This window comes from Lycorma delicatula, chromosome 6 (genome assembly GCF_047948215.1).
Source record: "Lycorma delicatula isolate Av1 chromosome 6, ASM4794821v1, whole genome shotgun sequence".
Classification (NCBI taxonomy): Eukaryota; Metazoa; Arthropoda; class Insecta; order Hemiptera; family Fulgoridae; genus Lycorma; species Lycorma delicatula.
This window is the reverse complement of record NC_134460.1, coordinates 2,834,742-2,853,752: the sequence shown is the minus strand read 5'-3', so window position 1 is coordinate 2,853,752 and position 19,011 is coordinate 2,834,742. Positions and strand designations below refer to the sequence as shown.

General features: G+C 32.5%; 1 protein-coding gene across 1 annotated transcript in view; it reads right to left on the bottom strand.

The window, feature by feature from the left end:
• Positions 1-9,300, bottom strand: part of l(2)dtl (WD40 domain-containing protein denticleless) — a 54,273-nt gene extending 44,973 nt beyond the window's left edge. The window contains exons 1-3 of the mRNA XM_075369066.1: positions 9,162-9,300; positions 6,199-6,426; positions 419-607 (exon numbers count right to left, since the gene is read on the bottom strand). Coding sequence (XP_075225181.1) covers positions 419-607; positions 6,199-6,426; positions 9,162-9,204 — 460 coding nt within the window. The 5' untranslated portion in view covers positions 9,205-9,300. The remainder of the gene's footprint in view (positions 1-418; positions 608-6,198; positions 6,427-9,161) is intronic.
• Positions 9,301-19,011: the final 9,711 nt, after the last annotated feature.

Here is a 19,011-nt window from a genome sequence, read left to right as displayed (position 1 = left end):
TGTTTAGCCTCTGGAACCACCATAAGGTATTACCTCAGAGGATGATATGTATGAATGTAAATGAAGTGTAGTCTTATACACTCTCAGGTCGACCATCCTAAGATGTGTGGTTAACTGAAACCTAACCACCAAAGAAGACTGATATCCGTGATCTAGTATTCAAATCAAATCTGTATAAACGTAACTGCCTTTACTAGAATTTTGAACCATAGAACTCTCAACTTCAAAATCAGCTGATTTGCGATGATAAGTTTACCATTAGACCAAGCCGATGGGTTAGATAAGAATACTTTAATAATATTTCTAAATCTAAACTTACCATGACATTTGGGGAATAATCTGCTGTATGAGTAATGAGGAATTGGCAATTATAATATTATATTCATAAAAATAAAACAATTAAAAACTTACAACTTACGTTTTTCATTTGGAATAAAGCAAACCGACTTTATACTTTTACTATGTCCAGCAAATCCACATACAGCTTGGGGTCTACTTCTTGAAATCTCCCATAATGTAGCAGTGTGATCCCCAGAGCCAACAACTAATTTACTATCAACATCACTCCATGCCATATCAAATACAGCATTGTTATGAGCAAAGAAATCTGTAATAAAATCAAATAATAAATTAAGATTTGTTTTTAATCATTTTAATTCCTCCCATATACATATTTCAATGTTCCGGAAAGTTAAAAAAAAAAAATTTCAGTCTGATGAGTTGGTATAGTTAGCCGATATAAAAAAGAAAATGTACGATTTTCTTACCATACATGATATCACACAATTGACGGTGCACTAGAAGTATACCATATATTTCTGGTACTGTATATGGTATCGTTACTGTAATACAGTTAAAAACATTATTTTTAAATGTCCTTCCAAGTTAAAAGTATAGATTCAAGTTCATTGTGCATAAGAAAGTCATAATTTCATTCTACCTACATACCTCCACATTTACGTTTCTCTCATTTCCAGACCAAAAATTGTGAGGATTGGTCTTATGAATTTTATAATTTTTTCTAAAGATTTTCTTAATTCCCACAAGAAACACAACTTGAAAAGACAAAAAACAGGAAAAGAATTAAGAAATAAAAATATGAAAAAAGAAAACTTTACAAAAAAAAATAAAATAAGAACAAAAGTGCAGATCAATTTTTACTTTTCCATAAATTAGTATGCTGCTCTAGATATAATGGAAAAGTTACAGATTGGTAAAAATTTTTTTTTAAAAATTGTTCTTTACATTTTGTGCCTTAAGAAGACATTAAAAAAGGCATTTACAAAAAGAAATTAAATAGATTGTAAATAAAGTGCAAAAAAGTTTTTTCCAATGCTCCCGAGTACAAAAAATTTTTTTTTGTCAAATTGATATTTTTGCATATCTAAATTGGCCTATATCTGGTCTCATAACTTTGGATCTTATACTCATTTACTACAAACTTTGTAGACATCCTGACGCCACAGGGGAAGACACCCTCCATGTAACGGTTTCAGATGCCATGCCACCCCCTCTGTACCTAGCCCTAATGGGCTTTACCAGATTGACATTGACATCTTTCAGTTTAGCCTCAGCCAGGATGCCACCGATGCGAATGCCACATACGGTATTCCTATCGGTGTATTACTATCAAGAAAAGAAAGCAAAACACATTAACTAAGCCTCAAACAAGAATGAAGAATAAAAAAAAATAAGGAACTGAAACCACTACCTACCCAAAACGTAAAGAGTTGAGTTCAACATACAAAAAAAAGCAAAGCAAACATGAATACAAAATGACAACAAAAAAAGAAACAGAAAGTGGGAAAGCCCAAGCAGCACTGTACACTCCCCAGCAATCCTTTTTTTTGCCAAGTAATTTATGAAGTTCTGCACTCTGACCCATTTGGCCTGGTTTCGCCAATTTTACGGACATATAACACCAACCCAATATCAAGCAAACAAATAATCTCCATGCACATCAACTCATTCTTGAAGCACTCATACAGAACATGATGAACGTCATCCAACTGTCCACACTCCTGAATACACCAGGCTGAACTACTGCAGCCTGTCCCTAAAGGTACTGTGCCCAAAAAGATATTGCGTCACGTACTTGTTCAGGTTTACCCAAGAGGCACCCTGCAAACTAACAACATCCGGAAAGAGATCATGCATAAAATCGGCCCTCTGCCTCATCCCATCTTGCCTGCCACACAGCACTGCCATGTTGTTCAATTTACCAAATTTTTCAGAAGTTAACTAACCTTACTTCTTGGCAAAATAATGCTATTGCCTATCAGACGTAATCTCATGCCCGCAATCATCATGATATCCTCTCATGAAATTGTGCGGTAGCCACCCGCTACCGTCAACAATATTAGGGAAGAAATCCTGACCCCCATAGGAGAGACACCCTCCACCAACCCGTCTGTTCCCAGCCCTTATGGGCTTTACAAACGGTCATCTTCAAAACCTTAGCTTTTGACATATTCCAGTCTGCCTCGGCTAGGATGCCACCGATACAAATGCCACGAGTGACATTCCCATTACTGTACTGCTATTTAATGAACTCATAACAAGACACATCTTACAGAGTCTTAAGTAAAACTGAAAGGACTAAACTAAACTATCTACCAGCAGAAGGTAAAGGTGAGTTCAACACAAAATATAAAAATATTACATGAAAGAATAACAACAGTAACATTGAAACAAAACAAAGGACAAAAACATAAATTATAAAACAAAACATCAACAAAAACAGAATACAAGAGAAATCCAAGCAGGATTCTAGGATCCCCTCAGCAATTCTTTCCTTTGCCAACTACACTATAAAACTCTCCACTATTGCCCATTTAGTCTGGCTCCTCCAGTTTACACAGATCCAATGCTGACCCGATAAGATCAAGCCAACAGATGGTCTCCCTGCACATTAACTTGTACTTGAACACTCATAAACAACATGGTAGGTGTCATCCAATTCTACACATTGAGGACACAACCCAGAATCTACCAGGTCAAATTTCTACAGTCTGTAGATCGACAACTATCTGAGGAAGAACTAATGGCTAACATTAGGGAGCAGAATACACAGATGGAAGAGGCTATATTCAAGTCTGAGTGTCGATTATTATTTAAGTTGGGTAGGCACGAGGCACAGCACTACCATGGGATTTTTGAGGTTAGTTCTAAACTTTTCCAAAGCTTCATTGTAGAGAGCAGCTTGTTTGTAGACTTTTGTATGTGTAAGGTCAACGAGTATTTAGACCTCCAGCGCTGTAGGTTTGGTCACAGGACTAAGTTCTGTGAACATCCTGCAGTTTGTACTCATTGTGGTGATGAAGGTCACATGCGTGAGGAATGTCCAAAGAAGTGGGAAGGTCCTACTTGTGTTACTTGCAAACATCTTCAGAAGGACCATAAGCATTCTATAAAGAGTAAAGATTGTTGGTGTTATCAGAAAGCTCTCGATATGTACTATTAATTCCATTTAGTTAAATGATTAGATTTGGTCAGTTAAATACACAGGGTGCCTACATTGCTCCTGGAAAGATTGCATTGTGTAAAGGATTGGATGTTGTTTTGTTGCAGCATCCATATATTGAGGTTCTGAAAGTATGTCCGCTGTTTTGTGCAGAAGGGAACTTGATATTTGTTTTTATTCAACGGCTCTCAAATAATCATCATGTCGCTGTCGGTGTGGATGTTCAGGACTTGCATCTTTATGTTGTTAGTTCATATTTCCAGTATAGGGATCATGCTGATCGTCATCTTGAGGTCTGAGATAAAATCCTACGATCCTCTGGCACTGGTTCAATCCTTATAGGTGCGGAGTCACTTTGTGGCATAGCAGTTTTACCGATGATGACGGTGAATTAACAGAGGGCCTTTTAGTCCAGTATGATCTACAGGTATATAACGTACCTGGTGAATTGCCCACCTACGTAGGTATGATGGATGGGCGTCGATTGTTTGGTGGAACGAACATCGATGTTACTGTTTGAAGGCTTATTCCTGCCAGTGTTTGTAATTGGAAGGTAGTTGATCACTCAAGTGAGCACTACCGATGTAACGTTCCGGTTCAGCAGGGTCGTTTCCTGCACAGGTGTGTGGACTAGAAGAAATTTGTTGATTTTCTTTTTATCAGGCTCAGAGTTTTGGATTGGAGTCTGGATGTCTTGGATTTGGAAGATCTGGCAGTTGGTTTGTCGGCGGCTTTTATTGATACCACTGAGTGTTTAATTCCCCGAAGTTCCAGTCAAGAGAGGATTGCATCATGGTGGAATAGGGAATTGTCAAGCATGAAGAGGGCTGTTTGTCATTTGTGAAGAGCTTCTCAATGTGAGGGTGATCCGGAACGACAGGCAGTCCTTGTTGCTGATTACAGGGATCTGAGATCCCATTACTTTCATGAAGTCCGGACTGCAAAATGGGACTCCTTGTGTTCCTTTGTTTATGAGCAGGGGTACAGGGATCCTTGGGGTGTAGTATATAGGGTTTTGGGACACAAAGAACAAAAGAACGTTCTTCTGTCTGCTCTCTCGACCAGGTTTGGTGTTATTTCAGATACTCCTGAAATTTTACACAAATTGCTGGACGATCGGTTCCTGATGATAGTGAAACTGGAGAGACCACATACCATCTGCGAGTGTGGCGTGACTGTCGCTCAGTTCCACAGAGGTGCAGTGTCCTTGCAGATTGCCGAGGTTGAGGTTCATCAATCTATCTGTAGTTTAGATAGAGGCAAGGTCCCAGGCTTTGACAGAATAACAGCGGAGCTTCTTGTTCGCTCAGTTGGGGTGAGTGTTAGAGTTGTCACACAAATTTTTGTTTGATGGATACTTCCGTGTGGAAGAAGGGGATTGTAAAATTGTTGTTTAAAGGTGGCGACAAGGATCCTACCATTACTTCTTCGTATAGGCCCATGATGTCGCTTCTGGTTATTGGTAAGATCTTTGAAAAGGTTATGTATCTGTAAATAAATGAAATCTTAACCTCGCAAAGATTGTTGATGTTGAATTTGTACGAGTTTTGTCCCGAAAAGGGTACAGAGGATGCCATACTTCTGTGTGATGAGTGTAGTAATGACCAGTGAGACGGAATATGTCCTGGGAATTTCCTGGATATTTCTGAAGCATTTAATAATTTATGGTGGCCTTCTGCAATTCACAAATTCAAAAAAAAATACAAACTGTAGGTACTACCTTCGTGGGGGAAAGCATAACAAAAATTTTTATAAGTTTTTGCAAAATTTGGTAAAACGGTGGAGATGTTTTGGCCAAAATAAAATTTCAAATCTTTACCAGGGTACTTTGGCAAAACATTATTATGACAAAAGTTTACGGTTTTTTTTTTATTATTAAGATCACAAATTACCAAAAATTTTGATTTATATTCTTCGCTTAAAAAAAATTACTTTTTCCTACATATTGCTTCAGAAAAAGAGTTTATGGAGGTTGTTTGAATCTTTATTCTTCACATCAACAGGCTTTCAAATCACTATAAAAATCTTTTGCTCTTCTCACTCCAATGGTCTGTGGTAACAAAAAATATTTTTCTAAATCAATCTGGAAGTTACCCACAAAATTTAACAAGTAAAAATCTAAATTTTTTGATCGCCTTGCTCTTTAGCATTTCTTGAAAAAAAAAAGAAAAGTCAGGCATTTTCACCCCTCCTACAAAATTATAAACTTGTTTATTTAGAACTACGGCTATATCTTAGTATCTTTCTTACAATATTAAAAAGCCTTTTTTTAAATTTATTATCACCACTTAGGGATTATTTTCTTAAAGATTAATTAATTTGACCAAAATGCTTCCCCTTGAGTAAGGGAGCTCCAAAAATGTTTTTCTTTGCATATTTAAATTTTTAATGCTCAAAACATATTTTGCTAAACAATAAGTACTTAAATAATATAATACCACTCCCCTAAAGTTATTTACAAATTACCAGTTGGGCTTCAGAAAATACAACAGAATCATAAATATCTGTGCATTAGATAAAAAGTGAGGCTTGAATATGTGCATAAAAAATATTCATTATAAAATATTGTCAGGTTTTATTTTTTTTATTTTTGTGGCATGTTTAAAAAAAATAATTAACACATTGTACAATAAATGGGAAAATGAAACAGAAAAATAAAGCATTCTGACCAAAAATATTATTTGAACAAAGTTAAAAGTAAATTTAAAAAAAACAGCTGAAATTTATATACTTACTATACATCAACTGTGGTGATTTTTTACTATTAGTATCTTCAATGAATATATTTCCATCTTCATTAGCAATGGCCAAAATACCTTCATTCCCTTTATTTTTTGCAAATTTACATGTCATAGACAATGAACTAGTTATTTGACTATTATTATCATTTTCTTCCAAAGTACTGTTGATCTTTCTAGCACAGATTAGTCGCTTTATAAGCAGATCATAATTCATCTTTTCAGCTAAAATTCAGACATTGATTTAGTAAATTAATATCTAGAGTAACAATGTATCTATACTTTTAAAGAAATAACTGTAAACATGTTTATTTTATTGAAATACATTTATTTTATTACAACACCTTTCTTACAAATAAAGATTAAACAAAAATTGGCCATAGAAAGTCCTGGACTTCTGTTAAAATGTCTGAAATAAAAGGAGACCCCCCCACCACCAATCCTTTTAGTGAATAAATTTCTAAAGATAGTCATCAAATATCTGGCAAAGCAATTCACAAAGAACATGGAAATCCAGGTACAGTAATGACAGCGACCAGGATCGTCAAAAGATAAATATTTCCCATTCAAGTATCATGTTGTCGAACAAAGAAATAATCAGCAACAATATTAGACCTCAAAGTTTTATATAAAGTTCTTTGTCATTCTCCTTGTAATAAAAAAAAATTAAATGTAACTTAAAGTCAATAATCATTAACAAGCACAAGTCACATGTCGTACACCACAATACATCTGTAGCTTTAACATAAACTATTTCAGCTGTGATTGCTGAAAATATACTATGAGCAAGGAATTGAATCATTAATAGAAATAAATTAACAGCCACTAAAAAGAAACCAAAAACACTTTTAATTACATCTTTTAAAAACAATTATTACATATAAATTAATAATTAATATAATCCACCTTACCAGCATGTTGATATGTTCTCTAGATGTTTCAGCTTACTTGGAAGCCATCATCAGGAGTTAAAATTAATGCATTAAAGTCACAGTTTAAAAAATCATAGTTAAAATTTAAAAAGTCATGAATGTCCAATCCTACTAATACACTCAGAGAAGACTAGTTATTATACTATACTGTACTACTACTTAGAGTATACTAGTAGGACCGAACGGTCATGACTATGTTTAAATTTTAACTATGATTTTTTTAAATTTGACTTTAATGAATTAATTTTAATTCCTGATGATGGCTTCCAAGTAAGCCGAAAAATCTAGAGAACGTATCAACATACTGGTAAGGTGGATTATATTAATTGTTTATTTATTTAATTAACATATCAGCAGTACCATGTTTGAGAAATTAATTATAAAATTTGGTTTGGTCTGTTGTTAAAGATTACATTAATTTAATAAAATTAATTAGATATTGAATTATTAAACAGTAATTCTATGAAAACTAGAATATAAAAAGAAAGGAAAACTTACATAATAATGAACTTAAAAAATCAGTACCTTTCTTTTAATGAATGTTATTCATAACATACATAATTCAATATATATATATGTATGCTTAAAATTTTTTTTCAAATAATCTTGTTCAAATCCTTGAAATTTGTAATATTCCAGGGACTCGGTCATATTGGCATAAAACCTTCACAGATCTAATGGCAATGGTCAAAAATTTACAGGCTTTGTACTTATACATTACAGTGTAGTGTAATGATTTATCTGCGCACTGGCTAGACATCCTATTTTTTTTTTTGGGGGTCATGTTTTTTTAATCTTTAACAGACCTAAAATTTGTTACTTGCCTTTTTAATGTTATATCTAAATCCAGTGTGACTAAATGCATTCATATTGCACTGCAATTTTTAGTTAATGTTATCACTCAAAAACTGTATATTCCACAAAGTTAAAATTTTGCATACATATCTAAAATCAATTACAGATTTTTACTAACTTGAACATCTGTTATAAAATTTGATATAGGTGTATAAAATAATAACAATAAATACTGAACAAAAAATTAAAATTTTCATATAAACTTACAGCATAAAATTTTATTAAAGACAGGTCCCTCGTTGCAAAAACATTCAAAAAATAAAATAAATGATTAATTCAACACATAACGTATCATTAAAACTTAAAAAAATAGACAAAATTCAGTTACAAAGCAATTTTCTACTATGACAGAACTTAAATTGTATAATTCAAGAAGCTTACGATACAAAAAAGCTACCTCAAATGCAGGTGTTTTTTAAAATAATTTTTACATTGAAAAAAATATAAGTGGATTTTTATAACTTTTTTTTTAATCACACATATAAAAAATGAACTTTTTCGGCACTTCTTAAAATAACAGAAACATATTTGAAAAAGTTAATAAAATTTGAATTATTATAAACCTTTTTAACTGTCAACAGCAAAAACAAATCAATAGTAACTTTGGAATGTTCAAAAACTATTGCAGAAAACTTGCAATTAAGTGTTTTCATACTGCAAAAAACCATCATACTCAGCAGTTATAAAAATTGGTAAACATAAACAATAATATAAAAAAAACGACGCTTATTAATACGCATATTTTTTAAATGCCGTCTGTTTGTTTTAATATTCATAAAATCTACAAATTACACATTAGTAATTAATATTGTTAATAAAAGTAAGTATCTACAACTACCCTTTTATTTAATGTAAAAATTCTTAAACATTATCTAAAAAATTTCATTCAATAACAGTTTAGCACAGCACGTTCTTTGTTTCCAAGATTTTCAAATTTACTGAACAAAATAATAATATAATTTTTTTGTTTACGCAAGAATATTTCTCGCAGCTCTTAGCTTTGAATACATTACATTCATTTGCTTCTATATGACCAATTACAAAAAAAAATTATAGAATAAAGCGATGTTACCCAATGCGTTTTAGTAAAAATTTTATCCATATTTCAAAATGCAAAAGCATTGTCGAATTACTAGATTTTTTATCATGTTTAATTGTAAATAATACACTTACCAAAGCCATATCTGCTACTTTCAACGTAACTCACAACATTCATCTCTATCTATTGTACTTACATAAACATAAATAATCAACGAGTAAGAAAACAAACTATCTAGAGCAAACATAACCTGATCCAGTGCAATGATTACCCGCGCAACTGTAGCAGGGTAGACAACAAAACAAAAAGAAATCCTTATCTAAAAGTAATTCATTACAAATTATTATCTTATTTAACGTAGATTTAAAAATTCAGTTTTACTTAACTACATCCATTAACAATTAATACACATTAACTATATTAATCTAAAAATCTTCTTAAACAACATGATTAGTCAAGATCAAAATCGGATAAAGAAGCTTTCAATTGTGACCTGGTGTCCGCTCTAAGGAGGAACAATTGAGATCGAAGCTTACCTCTGGGTTTAGATCTCAAAGCTCACTAGACTTCTACGTTTAGAAATTCGTTTAAAATTTTATGAAAACGAAATAGTTTAGTTATATATAAAACTAGCCAGGGGTTCTACCCTCGAGAGACCGGGGCCCTTCTAGGATAACGGGCCGCAAAACTAGCCATTCCCGTCTGTCTAGGACTCCCGCAAAGTTTGTTATCTCATGGTTGTGGGAATAATACTGAAAAATAACAGAGTATTCAAGCTTTATAAAAATTTAAATTACGATTGTTAGAATAGTAGAAACTTTGGTAACATAAGCACAGAGACGTTTGACGAGGAAATTTAACAACTAATTTCTGTTTCCATAGTGACAGAAATTATTTAATTTTTTCTTCTTTTAATGAATATCTTTAATCAACAAATTCACTCCCAAGGAGGTTAGGATCTCGATGTATGTCTTAAAACTTTCTTTGGGATAACACAAATGTATCCTGCAAATTCGAAAGCAATCGGTCGTTGGTTCTCACGTGATGCGATAATGTACAAATAAACTTTTGGTTTTATATATAGAAATTACAATAATTTAATTTTCCCAGATAATTAAAATTATAACTTGGCAACCTATATTGACAATATTTTTAAAAACTTATTTAAAGATAATTTTCAAACCTTTTGTGTAGATTATGGCCTTTCAGATCAATTGCGTCAAATTGCAATATATTAATTTATTAATGAAAACATGAGGCGAGATAATGATTACTTTTGTTCTTTTGAATGGGTGATCAACAAAGATTCGATTGGAAATTTAAGAACTTTGTCGTCAGAAATAAATTAAGAAAGTAATTACAAAGTTATATTGAATGAAAAATTTAACAATTTTCTTAATGCTTTTTAGATCTTTTTAACTGCCCTTTGATAAAAAAAGAAACAACCTATGGATTACCAAAAACAATCTAGTTCTATGCTAAGAAATCTTGTGAATGTCTAATATAATTTCCAAAATTAATTGAAAAATTACAAACTAATTTATGCAAAGTTATTCATAATGCTAAAATATTATATTGCGGTAATTTAACATCTAATTAAGACAACAAATAGAAAATATCTATCAAAAGTAAAAGGCAGATTTTGAAGTAAGACAGGTCAGACAACTTCACCAAAAATACAAAAAGTAAAGTTCTATCAACCCATATCAGGTAGCAGAAGAATTTAATAAATTCTTTTCCAGTATTTCAAAACAATAAATTGATCTAATTCAAAAGTTAAAAATGTAAAAAGTTTATTAATTTATAAAGGGCTATAATTATTATTCTCATAAAATTAATTAACGAATCTTTCAACAACAGAAGATTTTCCAACTATAACTTAACACTTCCCTTATTCCCTCCATAGTAAAGGTTCAATACTCAATTTACAAAAATATAAGCGATTCATTTCTGTGTTTTTTTAAAGAATTATTAAATTAATATTTCTTGAAATAAATATTATAATATACTGACAAAATTTCAGTATGATTTTAGTTAAAAATTGTGTACTGATAGCCACTCACTGTTTTTAGAGAATATTTCTAATAGCTTAGAAATCAAAAAGTACAGTTTTTAGTTTTTTGGTGATCTCAGTAAAGAATTCAATTTAGTTTTACATTTTTTTACTACTGAAAAAAATTAGTAGTTATGGTGTCAGCGAGGGCTGATTACAACTGGTTTAAGATATCTTTTATCAATTGTAAATAAGTAGTTAAAATTTCATTTTTTGTCAAAAATGTACATCTAAAATATAGGTTCTTACTTCAAGATGTAGAACACGAAGTGCCACAGGGAAGTGTCCACAGTCCCTTGCTGTCGTCTATTGATTTTAAAGGCAGTGAATCTAACTTCAGCTGTTATTTTGAAAGAGTTGGTGTAAAACTGAAAGTAACAGTAAACTTTTAATTGAGAAATCCGATATCAGGTGGAAGAAAATTGAATATTTGCAGGTAATGGCTAAGCACAGACAAAGCAATGCTACAATTGTAACAATGCTACGATTAGTAATATGCAGTCTGCTCTTGACATCACAAGCTCATACATTGGCTGGGCCAAGTATAGTTACTTATTTAATCATGAGTATATATACTACTAAATTAATTAACTTTTTTATTAGATAATGAAATAGATATGTAATGCAATATTATGCAGACTAATCCAATGTTACTGTTACTGTTTGGGTCTAAATGCATTTATGACCACTCTTGCATTAACTCGCTCTTAGATTATGTATGAGGTGTGCTCAAAAAGTAATGAGAATATGTATTTTGAAAAAAGTTTTATTTATTCGTATACATCAATGTTATCCTCTTCAAAATAGTCCCAATTAGATGTTATACACTTATGTCAGTACTTTTTCCAATCCCTGAAACACTTTTGGAACTTGATCTTTATAATAGTGTTTAGCTCTTTCAGTGATTCGCTTTTAATCTTTTTAAGGTTCTCATTATTTTTGGAATAGAAAAAATCTTGGGCCATGTCTGTGAATATGGTAGCTGGGATATCATTACAGTGTTGCTTTTGGCTAAAAATTGACGAACAAGCAATGAAGTGTGAGCAGGCTCATTATCGTAGTGGAAAAACCATGAATTGTTTCACAAAAAATCCGGGCGTTTTTTTCTGATTGCTTCACACAAACGGTGTTGAACTTATAAGTGATACTCTTTGCTGATCGTTTGACCTTGTGGCAAGAACTCATGAAACACTATACTTTTAAAATCGAAGAACATGTGAGCATAACCTTCACATTCGACCATACTTATCGAGTTTTTTCAGTCTTGGTGATCCAGAATGCCTCCACTGGAGCAATTGAGCCTTAGTTTTGACACCATATCCGTAAACCCATGTTTCATCACCTGTTATGACACGTTTCAGTAGTTCTGCATTGTTGTTGACTTCCTTAGCCACTGTTTTTGTTTGAAATTCAAAAATTTTGGAACAAATTTGCTGTCACATGTTTCATACCCAAAACATCCAAAAACATTTCATGGAATGAGCCAATTGATATCCAAAAATCATCAGTGACTTCTCTGATTGTGATTAGACGATCATTCATAATCATTTCTTTCACTTTTTCCACGTTTTTATCAGTTGTTGATGTGCTGGGGCGTTCGTCATCTTCACAACCTTCTTGGAAACACTTGTAAATCGATTTGTAAATCCTTGCTTTACTCATAAAAGACTCACCAAAAGGAAAACTTAACATTTTTAAAACACTGCTACACTTTATTCCATTCTAATAAGTAAAATTTAATACTAATTTGTTGATCCTTATTTATACAAATAAAAAATAAATAAACTGGACAGTGGCTGCCGAGATATTATGGTGGCACCCCTCCCCAATTTCCAAATAGCGTCCTGGAGGCTCTTGAAAACCAATTTAATTTGGGTTGTTTTCCTCCTTCGTAACTGTATTACGATTGCGTTTAGTAGACAGAAGGAACAGGACTAAAGGATTTTATATATATATATATATATATATATATGTATGTCTTTATCGGATTACTGACAATAAGTAAATTCAATATGGATTACCAGACATGGAGATTTACATGGCAACAACCACGTGGACGTACCACACGTATACACATGATTGTCTGAGAACATTACTCCCTTAATCTCTACCTCAGTCCATCCTTAAGTATAAATACGGAGACAATAGCAAGGGCAGTTCATTAACAGTTCAGACATGATAAATGAACAAGTGATTGACTGCCTCATACAGACTGATTGTGAACACAGCAAGATGCTCTGCAATTGTGTGTACTATGAAAATCAAGATCAACAGTGCCTGGGTCGGTTTACTCTACTAAAGGATAAAAAATATAAAGAAGATGAACTAAAATACTTTTTTGACAAAGGAAGATCTTACGACAGCGTCGAAGACGAAATATACTGGAAGTACAGAGAAGAACTACAAGAAAAGGAACAACGAATATACAGGTAATCTTCAACAAATTATTTCTAAACATGAACAGACTGACAGAACTATACAGAGCATGGACATGGCCCAATCAGATGACAGACAAGATTACAATACCCAACAGATGGGGGACATAGATTTACATTGCTCTGAGACATTACGTGACACTACTAACTCTGAATCAGACAGCCACCAATGACATAAAACAAGTCATAGCAAACACCCGATCTCATTGCCATGGATCCACTGAGGGAACTGGATTCCATTTTCCAACTCCTGGTGGAAGGGAATGGGAAAAATATACTTACTCTTAGTGAACATGAGTTCTCAGATTATACGAAAGACAATTTGGTCGAATATACTAACAATTTTAGATCAAAATTATAGACCAACAATGACATGGATACAAGGACACACAGGTATTATGTTTGCAGACAGAAACGGGGGAGGAGACAATAACAAAATTGAAAACTGAGACATTAGGGACACTAAAGACATGCAATGTACTTCCACAATGGAAGTTCACGTACAAGGTTATACTTACATACTTAATGACAGACAAGGACAATCCTGCCCAACCCCCGGAACATCAGGTGTTACAAAGAAAATGTCCACTAAATGAAAGACAAAAAGCTCTACTGACAAAATGACTAAAACTAAATATAGAAAAATAGGAACGAACAATGACAGAACAACATAGACAAACCTGATGGACTCAGTGGACAACATACAACTGGAGGAATTGATGACGCAGAAGGAGAATGAACTGACAGAGATGATGAATGCAAATACACATTCATCATCCACCATAAAAACCAACAACCAGACTGGAGACGAACAAGCAGAGATACAGAAATGAACTGCAATTTGGACTATACGACTACAGTCACATTATCTATTTTGGAGACAAACGAGGAGGAAAGAGTACAAGAACAAGAGACAGGATTGGATGACATCTACAACTTGACCCTCTGGGACTTGCAGAAATGTATGTCATAATGCAAACAATTCACAACCTTAGTGTATACATTCTGTATCATCCACAACGGTATGGGAAGCTTCCATCAGTTTGGAGCTAAAAGAACAAATAGACTGATAGGGCTTCAAAGAAACTTACAAAACTAAATAAACGTAATAGACACACAAACGGACATAATCGACCACAAAAACTGTAAACAGTACTGGGAGGACAAAAAAGAAAATAAATAAATTGGTAAAACAAAAAATGTAAACGTAGTGGACATAATAGAAGAACTAATAAACAGACACAATATAACATCATGTACAGACCGGTTCAATAAAACTGATATTAAAATAAAAAGACAACTAATTAAAGAATTCGTACATAACATAGTCAACTACATACAAAAGATTATACATTACAACAAACACGAACGAGTAAAAAAATAAAAACAGAATCGATAACAAAAGTAATGACAAACATATACGAATCATACACATAAGACTTTGAACTAGAACAAGATGACTTGTTCAAAGCCAGGTGGATAGAATACATGCTACAGGAAAACAAAATAAAACCAACAGAACTAATCGCCTGGACTGAAATAATATAAACGAAACCGATACAAAAGAATAAATGGACTTGTACTATATGAACAGACTAATGCAGGAAAGTTGTTAATAATAGATAATTTAATAAAACTGGCAATCCGAGAGGAGATACCACGAGAACGTGACAATAGTGGCTTCCATCTAGACCAACTACATAATGCATCCGGGGCACTCTTTGAAGAACCAATTGTAACACCAATTAACATAGGGACATGAAAGCTACTATTAGAAGGGAAGACTGTAAAAACTGACATTAAACACACAAACAAGGAAGGGGTACAAAGATTATCTGTATATATATATATATATAACTACAGCAACACCAATAACTAACAATATAGACAGAAACGAAGAGATCCAAATATACCAAAGAATTAAACTGTTTACATTCGACAAGACAATTTACCGCAGACAAAAAATACACACTAAATAGACAAATAAAAATATCAAGAATACAAAAACCAACAGGAGTAATCAACCCGATCCACTTTGCCATTATATATATAATGTACGGTGAAGACAGTTTACAGAAGATAATAGACCTCGACAAAGTAAACACAATTGATGACAGTCACGACGAAATATATCAAGAAGAGGTAAGAATAACGAAATTATATACATTAATAAAAATATTACACAGCACATATATTTCAGTTCCCTCTGGCATTTGACGGTCAAGAGGAACTAGAGATATATAAGCTAATTTGTGCATAATTATTGTTATTCTTACAGGTTAACAAATTATTAACAATTAAGAAACAACTACTAGAATGATGGTAGAAAACAAAGAAAATAAAGGAAAAGCAGGAAAGTCAGACAAGCAGTCAGTTGCCATTGCAGGGGGTGGAGATTGCACAGGAGGAGAAGGATATGAACAATGAATGCCATTAAAGGTAAGCAAGCAATGTATTATGATTAGCAAAAAAATAATTCTAACAAACTAAATTACCAATAACTAACTATAATGCATCCGCTTTCTTAGGTACTAAACATATGTAACAGAGGAGGAAACCTTCTACAACGTAGTAAAAATCAGCCACTGCATGACTTTGGATTTTACAACAGACCAAAACCCGATTCCATTTCCATACCAATTCGCTGGATTTGGCCATCACTGTGGCACGAAAACAGAAACAACCAAACAGTAACATTGATGAACGAATTAAATAAACTAACATGGATAAAAGGGGAAATAATTATAGAAGTGTATAATGTAACTAGACAAAGACTATTACAACTGGGATCAACTAACTATACAACGATTTTGAAGGTTTACAAAATTTAGTAATAGGAATATACAATAGGTCACCACTAGTATTACAAACAAAAAAGAGGGAGGACACAGGTCCAACATATAATTCAACAGAAAATAAATTATTCAGTAGTGACTTAGATATTATAATAACTTCAGAAGAAATAGAACAAAGAAAGGAATTTAAAAAAAAAACAATTCATTTCCCACCTTTACATCGTAATTATTGCTACAAACCAACTACCTGAAATACTGAATGGTCAGGGTGTACAGATTAATAGATTAAACATAATACAGAAATGTTAGTAGATAATATAGTGGGATCAGTATTTAATATATCGGGACTGTTATACAAAATAGAAAAACATATTTGGGTATAGTATTAGGTCAACCCAAAGTAGAGGGTGAAACTGGTATTATGAAATTTAAATATTTTGTTAGAATATGTACATTATTATATTTAATACATCACATGAAGCTGGACAATAATAATATAGAAGTAGGAGAAACACTAAACAGACAAATTATTCTATTACCTAATATAACATTAAATAATAAAAATGATATTTTTAAACATGTTTGTATACCATACAAGTGGATAATAAATTAATTATATAATTATGTAAATTAGAATTAGATTATTTTATTATTGTATAAATTAAATGGACTATAAGATGTGGAATTAAACACTGTAAATATATAAAAACATTATGTAATAAATATATTTTAATCAGAGATATTTATTTGCTTATTTTCTTACTCCTGTTGTACTGATTTGTACGATGTAATCAATGTCTGTTATAATCCACGTGTTTATCACAAACTCAAGGTCCTAACAGAGGTTGCTTATTGTTAGTAATCCAATTGGATGATGACCAAAAGAAGTGATAGTGGTTGACCCTCATTGGGTCTTCCACTCACTTCTTTTTTTTGGGTTGGCTGAGTGCCTATTAAACACAACTGTAATACAGTTACAGCCAACCCAAATTAAATTGCCGGAGGCTCTTACCATCCGACGGGTCTGTACCACTGGAAGTGGATGAGGTTACCTTGTTATGGGAGTCAACAAAATTTTTCAGAGTGCTAGAACTGATTTTTTTTTTGTTGAGATATTTACGATTTTTGTTCAAAAATTCAGATCCGGTTAAAAAGTGGTAAATTTTCCCCAAACTTTGGTCGTGAATTTTAAATCCAAACTTACCGAAACAAGCTAGGTTATCTTTCACTAAGAAAATATGAATGTAAATGAGGTTGCATACGTTCAAGTGGCATTTTTTTTTACTTAGCAATGTAGGAGCATCTTAGCAACTTAAAAATGTTGCTAAACTATGTTGTCATCAGGAGCAAACTTGTATGCAAAATTTCAGAGCGAATGGACAGGTGGAAGTGCTACAAAATTCTACTGAAAGGTTCCGTACTATGAATCTGATACATAATCCAAAAGTGAGTTAATATGAGTTATAAAAAAAAATAATACTGTATATATACTGTAAAATTTATTATACTGTTTATATACTGTCTTCCACAAGTAGCATATTATAGCCCCATGCTAGATAGGCAACTGTCGTCTAGATAAGATCTGTGCCAATTTGGCTTGGACAAGCTATAAAAATACTGCTGTTACTAATGGTTATAATATTAATACTATAAATAAATTATACAATAAAATAAATTAATTAATTAATTTGACTAACAATACCAGATAAAAAGGAAAAAATATACATAAAAAATGAATGTACTCCGTTTAGTCAAAAAATTGAAAAAAAAGGTGTAAAAAAATTAACATAACACCTGCATATACTACAAATAATAAATAAATTAAATATATTAATAATAATTATAATAAAATATCATATAATAATGATGCTAAGTTTGATAAACAAGGGATATATAGTATGAGTTGTGAGGATTGCAATATGATATGAGGGTCATTCAATAGAAAAAGATAGAAAATCAAATTATTTTGTGTAGTTTTTTAAAAATTTTTAACATAATTCCTTTTAACTCTATACACTTTTTCAAGCATTTCTCCAACTTTTTTAAGCCGTCCAAAAAGTAGGGTTTTGGAAAGTTCTCAAAATAACCATCTGTTTGGATGATGACCTCTTCATTCAACATGAACTTGCCCGCCGAGCCATTTTTTCAAGTTTGGAAATAGAAAATAAAATCACTGGGGGCCAAATCTGGTGAATACGGTGGATGTTGTAATAATTCAAACTTTAATACCATAATTTTAGCCATCGAAACTGCGCAGATGTGCACTCATGCATTGTCTTGCTGGAAGAGGATCCTTTTCAAATGAGGACTTTTTTTCTTGATTTTTTCTTCGCTCAACTGGTGCAATAACGACACATAATACTCTTCAGTAATTGTTTGTCCTACTTTCAAGTAATCAGTGTAGATGATACTGCGTGCATCCCAAAAAACTGTGGCCATCACCTTGCTGGCTGATTTCACCGTCTTTGACTTCTTTGGAGCCCATTCGCCTTCAAAAACCTACTGTTCTTTTGTTCCTGGAGTGTAGTAGTGTATCTATGTTTCATCCACAGTTATATATCGGCACAGAAACTCATCAGGATTGTGACAGAAAAGCACCAAAACAGCTTCAGAGTTGACCACATGATTGTGTTTATTCTCTACTGAGAGCAAATGTGACACCCATCTTGCCAAAAATTTTTTCACACCCAATTTTTTATGC